Below are 8,607 nucleotides of genomic sequence, written 5' to 3'. Positions count from 1 at the left end.
TGTTCACAAAAGTTTCCCATAAGAATCTCAGTGCGCGTCAAGTTTGAGGCATTCATTACGCAAAATGGCAACGCGTTTTTACCCTTCGCTGTGCTCGGACCTGTTCACTTCATGTATCATGGACTGAACAATATGGCTTGTCACGACACAGCGCAGAAAAACGATCAACGCGACTGTACTACAACGAACGAAGACCTAGCAAACGATATTCAGCCTTATGACAACGCGAGAAAGATTGTTCAAGCTGTTTTTTTTTAAATGTGAAATATGCCCGGCTGTCCATTCTGCCAGTAGGCGTGGGTCACTTTGCGTTTGCATTATTTTCGCGACGTTTATTAAACTGGTCTTTCAGTGTATGGGATAAGTTTGCATTGATAGCTCCTTAAATATTTGCCGGTCACTCACCTCGATTGGGTTTTGTTTTCGGACGATAATTCTTTTTACATTTATATTGCAAATATTTGCATCAGGTATTAGAAGATAGACTACGAATAATTGTCAATTTTTTTTTAATTACTTATACATATATACTGGTTTAAGATTCTTAGTATGTTGTACCTTTAAACTTCTGTATGTTATGCTAATAAAATTAATTAATCCTTAATAAAAAAGTCCAATCTTACTAATATTATAAAAGCGAAAGTTTAGGTGGATGGATGGATGTTTGTTAGAGTTTATAGCCTAAACGGTTAAACGGATTTTGATGAAATTTGGTATAGATATAGAAAATAGTCTAGAAGAACACATAGGCTACTAATTTTATTTTAATTCTACGCGGACGGAATCACGGGCAAAAGCTAGTAATCATTTGGCTATTATATTAAGTATATTTATGTTTTAACTGTCATTTACGAAACATATTCGTCTTGATGGCCTGTCATTTGGAACGGCTGTATTAATTTAATTTAAAGATGAATTTGCGCGGGAAAATTGCTTAATGGCCCACACGGCGTTGGTACAGTATAAGTTAATTTGGAAAGCAGTTATTATGTCATGTTGCGGTAATAATTTTGTCAACGATAAATAAAATAAGTTTATTCGAATCAATACACAAAATGAAAATGAAATAGATAAATAAAATTTGTCCAAATTTTACAATACCAATTTTAAAACGATTATAAACATCTCTATTACAAAATTCTTTTAAAATGGTTTCTTAAAAAGCCTCAAAAATTTAAATGCGACGATTGAACCGATTTTCTAAATTATTAAGTCTAAAGTAACAACAGAAAGGACCATAATTTTGTTATTCCATACACTGTGTTTATGTTAAACGACACTTTATTATCCAGTGTTTATCCGTTTTGTGGAATTAGAGAAAGAAATCTTTTCCATTGTAATTGTGGAGTTGGTAAAAAATTGCCCCCGACGCGCCGGCGAGGGCAAACGACACTTTAATTTTCCTGAGAAATGGATAATGATATGGCAACACCGGTGTTTATTCGAGTTACACGCCGTAATCGAGTGACAAACGATTCTAAAAGGCGACAATCAAGTTTGTTGTGGGTTACAGAGCGTAAAGGAAAGGGCCCGGTCGCACCATACTAGATTAATTTTATTTTATTCTTGTACTTGTATTTTCTTTTTTCGTCGGTTATCCTTTACTTATTCAATTTGTTTAATTGAACTGTTGTAGATAGAATATAATTCAAAATACATTTATTACTTTAAAACAAATGCCTTTAAAGGAAATAAAATTATGTAGTTTGTTTGGTTCTTACAACGTAATCTTCTTTGGAATAAGCTAATTACAAAAATGTAAAGAGTGAAAGAGACAGAAGTATTCATTTTATAAATGACATCAAGTATTATCTGGATATAATTTACAGAACTATTAAAATGTCATTTTTATAATTCTATTGTCTGTTAACTTGTCAGCCAACTGACGCGAAGTTAACGGAAAGTTAAGTTAGTTTAACTTTGACAACGCAAGCTGGCCTCAAATACTTACGAAATGAATAGTAATTTAGTTTTAGGATTAAATCGTTCCGAACACGCGACACAAACCACTTTTCTATTCGGTCGAGTCGACTTGGAACCGTCATTTTACACAATTTTACCCATTCGCTCTCCGTTCTCGGAATTAATTTGATATTAGCCTTTGAAAACGCAAGGTGTGGTTTTGTATCGGACCGATTGTTATTATAAAGACGCATTTAGCTGTTACTCGTGTGTTTACGCTCGTTTCGACTCGATCTGTAGATTAGGCGCATTAGCAATTTATTTAATAATTTATCTTCAATGCTTAGGTTTTAAACCTTGAACTTATTGACGGTTAACAATTTAGATCAACCGTTCCAGAATTATGGTAATTAAGGTTTTAAAATCTTTAGTCATAATAAATGCTTTTATGCCATTGAGAAATTGTCAACACTTGATTTAATTCATTTATACGACTAGATTAATGATTTGTCAGGCAAAATTTGCGTTTTAAACATATGATAGTTTACCTAGGAGCCATCGAATTACAGACATATTAAAAAAGAACTACTTAACAGTATAAGTAATGTAAATTGTATTTATTGTTCCAGGAATCGCAATCAACGAGCAATGAAAGATGGAACGGTCGCGGCCCCGAGCACAACATGGCGTTGCAACAAATACTCAAACTGCAAGAGGCGAGAGCTCTCCACAAGACGTCCCTGCTACCCATTTACAAAAAGAACGGGATTCCTTCACCGCCGGCCTCTAACCAAGAATATGAACAAAAGCGACTTGATAACTATCCTGAACAGGTTTTAGAACAGTTAAAACTTGAAGAAGAGTTCAGAAGACTGATGGAGAGATCCGCCAGCGAAGCTCGTAGTGATGAATCCTTAAAATACTTCCAACACATGATGGAAGCGAGACAGCATTTTGAATATCTGAAGAACATGAAAGACAGAGATATAAAAAATACCTATTCAGAAGAAGACAACTTGGAATCAAGAAAGGAAACAAAACAATATGATAATAAATTTTCACCGATCCACAAACAGTCTCCTCTACGGACTTCACCAGCTGAAGTTTCACCCAATCATAGTGTTCGCTTATCTACCTCATCCAGTCCACTCTCTACAACTAGTCCAATGAATTCCTCGCCACTTAGTCATCTACAAAATATGCAACCCTTTGATTTTCGTAAGCATAAATTACCTGAAAGCAATACTAAAGAAGAACCAATAAAACAGAACTATGATGTTAATAGTGCCGAAAAAGCAGCATTAGAATTAATGAGGAGCCAACTTTTTAACTTTCAATTACCATCTAATTTACCGATTCCTCCCATGACAATGCCATCTACGTTCACGCACCCCGCAGCGATGGTTGCAGCACTTAGTCAAAATCCTATGGGACTAGCGTCATTACAAGCCTTATTACCTCAGATGTCGGCAAAAGTCACTGAACCAGTTGAATCTAAACTAAGCAACGGGCTCGGCAACAGCAGATCTGATGAAAGAGTTGAAGATGAAAATGTTCTTAATTTAAGTAAGGATGCATTCGCGGAGGCGACTCAAAAGTCGAGAGAATTGATGATGAGTAAATGCTTAAGCCCACCGAAGAGACATTGGGGTGCATCACAAATGCCTTTAAATTTAGGAACGCATTTTATCAATCCAGCCACTGGTAAGAAAAGAGTTCAATGTAACGTATGCCTTAAGACGTTTTGCGATAAAGGAGCACTAAAAATTCATTTTTCCGCTGTACACTTGAGAGAAATGCACAAGTGCACTGTTGAAGGCTGCAGCATGATGTTTAGTTCTAGAAGATCTAGGAATAGACACAGTGCAAATCCTAATCCAAAACTTCATTCGCCACATTTGAGGCGTAAAATTTCACCTCACGATGGCAGAAGTGCACAAGCTCATTCCGTTCTACTCTCACAACACGGAGCAGGTTTGAATATACCTCCAGTTATGAATCCGATGCATGCGTTTGGATCATATCCCATGATGAACCCATCACAAGGCATGCGACCATACTCTACGAATATACCATTAGATTATAAAAATAATGTAAATTTCCACCCTCACTACGATCAGTCACATTTGATGCGACGAGAATCTAACTCGGAAGATAACAAAGATCAAGAGGTTCAGGGTGAGTCTGACGAAGATGATGGTATTGTCGTCGTAGCGGGAGACGAAGATGACGATGATAACGAACATATGGACACCAGCGATTATTATTCTAACCTAAATAAGTCAATAGGATCATTAGAAGATTCGGAAACTGATTTTGATCAAAGAAGTGTAAGTGATAACAATGACAACAGAAAAGATGGTGCAATCAGTCCCGAAGTTATGAAAAGAAAACGAAAGAATTTGAATCCTATTCGTTTACAAAGTAATAACAATTTAGAACAGCAAGAAAATGTCAGTGACAATAACGATTGCCGGACAGAGAGTGCTGATGATAATTTAATAGATCCAAAAAGAATAAAATGTGACGAAGATGAAAAAAATGATAATTCCCTAGTGACAATTGAAAATGGAGACATACCTAAAATAAAACAAGAGATAACAGAAATTAAAAAAGAACCTTCAGAAGTAGATTTCAATCCACAAGATTTAAGAATTAAAGAAGAACCGCGCGATAAAGAAGATTCTTTTAAGCAACTACCAAAGTTACAGACTAATAGTGAACTGTTTTCATCTGAAAATGCATTAAAACGCCTTGAGAGTTTATCAAGAGGAGATTTTCCAAATCTAGCTAAAAGAATTGATTCTACTCCTGGAGGTCCATATAATTTATCAATGCATGAAACAATGGAATTTTCTGACAGATCTCCTTCGTCGTCCGTATCGAGTTACGATTATGTTCCAGATGACGGTCACGGCCAAATACAAGGTCACTTCGAGAATGGTTTCTTCGTTGTCACGTCCGATGTTCCAACGGATCATGAAAACCCTCTGAAATGCACCGTTTGTGACAAATTATTTCAAAATATATTCATTTTAAAGACTCATTACCAGAACACGCATTTAAAAATAATGTACAAATGCAGCAATGAGAGCTGCAGAGCATCATTTACTACGAAACAAAGCAGAGACCGACATAGTTGTAATATTAATCTACATAGAAAGGTTTTTTCAATGTGCGGTCGAACAGACGAATCTCCAATCAAAATGCTGGATAAGATTCGTGAACAAATGGATTTAATAGCGAAATTCAACGACGATGAACGTGTGATCCCTTATATTGAGGCACAAAAGTACTATCAAGCGAAAGAATCTGAGAAAACAAAGAATCATTTGAGTCAACAAATACCATTTGGAGCGCCATACCCGCCTCTTCAACTTCCTGAATCTTATTTAAATGGCCGTGATATGTTCAACCAACAGCCATTTCTCTTTACGCCTTTCGGTATGCTACCAAATTTCCCTGCTCTCCCATTCGGGTTCCTTCCTCCAAATCTAACTCCTTTCGGCTGTCATACCCAAGGCTATCCACCTATGTTAAGAAAATTAAATTATTGCATAGAAGATGAAGCTCCCAGACCTAACAAAGATGGTTCATACCCTTGTAGAGGTTGTAGAGAGGTGTTCAAAGATCTGATGGGTTTGAAAGTTCACTGTGAAAGTGTACATGTTCAGTCCTTACATAGATGTTCAGTAAGTGGTTGTAATGCTGCATTCTTTTCTAGAACTAAAAGAAACATTCACTCAGAAGCCCACCTTAGTTCCAGACGCCAGAACGGAAGAAGTCTTCATCTTGTAAATTCTACGTGATCTGTTTAATAGTTTAAAAATATAAATGCATTTGTGATGTTTTAGAGTAACCAAATATGTATTCAATGTAGTTATTTGTTGATACCAGTTCTGAATGAATTATTAAAAATCAATAAATTCAATTTTAAATCTTATATTGTCAATGTTTCTTGCTTAAGGCGGCTGTGTACATAATTAGGACTTTATCGCTGTAGTAGATAATTAGAATTGTACATTTTGACATTCCATAGTAATAATTGTGCAATAACTGTATATAATAGTAAATAATGTACAAAGCCTCAATAAATGAAATCAAATTGAATTCTTTTGTGTCTTAAAGGATGTCTTTGCCGTTCAAATTATATAAAAAAACAATAATTTATCATAGTTTAAAAAATATTCGAAATAAGATAATATCTCTTAATTTTGGTGCTACATAAATGTTTCGTGTACGTACTTCTAGAATATTCCTGTCTCTAGATTTAATATGTACAATTCGTATGTGTGATTTTGTTATATAGGATAAATAATACATAAGAACCAAAAAGTATTATATACGTAGAATTACGTTTAAGATACGGAATAAAATAATAGAGTAATCCTTCCTTTTGCCAAACAAATACTAAGTATGAAATAAAAGTTTAAAAAATACAAATGTCTTTCTTTTCATATTCATCCAACAATAAAAATATTATTTACTAGCTGTAGCTCGTGACTTCGCCCGTGTGAAAAAAAAATTAACATAGACTTACGGACAATGTAAGCTACATTAATCTAATACTGAAAGATTTATTTCAATCGGCCCAGTAGTTTTTGAGTTATTTCAATACATACATAAATAAAAATCTTTTCTATTTAAAATATTAATTGTTGTTATTTTCATATTAGTGTAACTTTCAAACTGTAAATCTAAAAAAAAACTGTAAACTATCCCTCTAATTAACATTGAAAAGGTAAAAATAACATCATAATAAAGACTGAAAAAAATTCGAATTGAATCGAAATCAAACATGCTTTACACTGAAGTATTTCAAAATAAAACTACACACAATGAGTTACATTACCAGCCAATTAAATATGTCAATATAATTTCTCATTTCCTTTGATTTCGAATATAAGGTTTTATCAAAATTTAAATGACCATAATCCCATATTTTGAGTTGCTTCTCAAATATGATATCAATCTTGTTTTAGTCGAATTGATAATTTTCCTTGGGACTCAGATATTTAAATATTTTTGTTGGTAATACTCAAATTTCCAACTTCTTCATAAAGATAAAATAACGTAAAACGAGCTTAGCTTACATTATACAAAGAAAATCATAATCTTACTAATATTATAAATGCGAAAGTTAAGATAGATGGATATTTGGTAGAGTTTGTAGCCTAAACGGCTGAACGGATCTCGATGAAATTTGACATAGACGTAGTGGATCCAAAAGAACACATAGGCTATCTGCTTTCTTTTTTTATAATTCCACACGAAAAGAGTCGTAAGCTAGTTACGTATATTATATATGTAATAAAATAAAGGTATTTTTAACGAAAAACATTTTCAAGCTGACATTGCCAACAAGCTTTACTTATTCTCAATTAACTCGATAAGGGCGCAATTAAATGTAGCAGCATTTCACGTCACGTGACAAGTAGCTGTCCCGTCATCCTGTCACGTCACGTGACGCGCCGCTGTCCCGCCACTTGGTGACGTTACGTGACACGCTACTGTCCCGCCACCCTATCACGTCGTCCTGCTGTCGCACAGGGTGACATCGCGTGCAATCTCTCTTTAATTTTTAAACTATTCTATTAACGAGCGACATCGTATCAAAGGGAGCCCTTACAAATTGATTTCGTGTTTGTATGACTTCTCATTAACCGTTGTTTTCATTTAGAATTATAATGGCTATCAGCGTACAATCGAATTTCCTGAAATTAACCTCAAATAATAAATGCTAGGTATTTAACGGTAAGTTTTATCTACGTTGAGGAAATAAATACATCAGCTCTTTTAAAATGGGAACAATAAACAATTTTCTTTATCCAATCTATACTTTATTTACTACTTTATATTTAAAGGTAAGACGGTTAGGATAATAAAGTAAAATTAAACACAATATAGTAAATATATTAAAGCATAAATAGGAATTATTAGATAGACAAAGTTTTTAAAACGCCTTTACCATTCCAAAATTTCGTTTTCAACTGCCATGTCCCTTTAACTATAGATACTAATATAATAAAGCGTAAACACACTACTTCGTGGTGTACGATGTAAGCAATCGCAGCATATTTTTGAATAATTATTTCTTTAATAAAAAACCTTATACTTATGACACGCTTTAGACACATTATATTTTCACGGTATTAAATTTCGGTGGTAAATAAATGGGTACAAACTACAAGCTGCAAACATTAAGTAAGCAAGGTTAATACGGTAATGGTAATTGTGACATATGTAAATACTTACTTCTTGCTGATAAATGCGAAAGTTTAGATGGATGGATGCTTGTTAGAGTCTGTAGCCTAAACGGATGAACGGATCTCGATGAAATTTGGCATAGACGTAGAGGATAGTCTGGAAGAACACTTTTGTTTTTTTTTAACTCCACACTGACGGAGTCGCGGGCGAAAACTAGTATTAAAATAAAGCTTTTTATAATTTCTTAGGGATGAAGCCGCAAGGGAACAGCTAGTATCTCATGAGTTGTAATCATAACGTAGGTCGCCACTTGGTCCGAACAATACGCATCGCAAGCGTTAGTCTCATTAACATAATCAACTCTCATCAGCCACATTTGCATCCGAAACGCACGACGAATTAAATTCTAAATACTGCTACTATCACGAAAATAACAATCAAATGTGAACTCTATCTTGTACAGAATAAAGTCTAAATTGTAATCTCAGTATGAATAAT

The 8,607-nt window shown here is 34.3% G+C and overlaps 1 protein-coding gene across 1 annotated transcript in view; it reads left to right on the top strand.

Annotated features, from left to right (window-relative positions):
- The window catches only part of LOC106104915, a 17,576-nt gene extending 11,271 nt beyond the window's left edge, over positions 1 to 6,305 (top strand). The window contains exon 2 of the mRNA XM_013285114.1: positions 2,532 to 6,305. Coding sequence (XP_013140568.1) covers positions 2,532 to 5,711 — 3,180 coding nt within the window. The 3' untranslated portion in view covers positions 5,712 to 6,305. The remainder of the gene's footprint in view (positions 1 to 2,531) is intronic.
- Positions 6,306 to 8,607: the final 2,302 nt, after the last annotated feature.

This window comes from Papilio polytes, unplaced genomic scaffold (genome assembly GCF_000836215.1).
Source record: "Papilio polytes unplaced genomic scaffold, Ppol_1.0 DF823399.1, whole genome shotgun sequence".
NCBI classification, from domain to species: domain Eukaryota; kingdom Metazoa; phylum Arthropoda; class Insecta; order Lepidoptera; family Papilionidae; genus Papilio; species Papilio polytes.
Note: the sequence above shows the minus strand (reverse complement) of the source record. Positions and strands in the feature narration are given on the sequence as shown.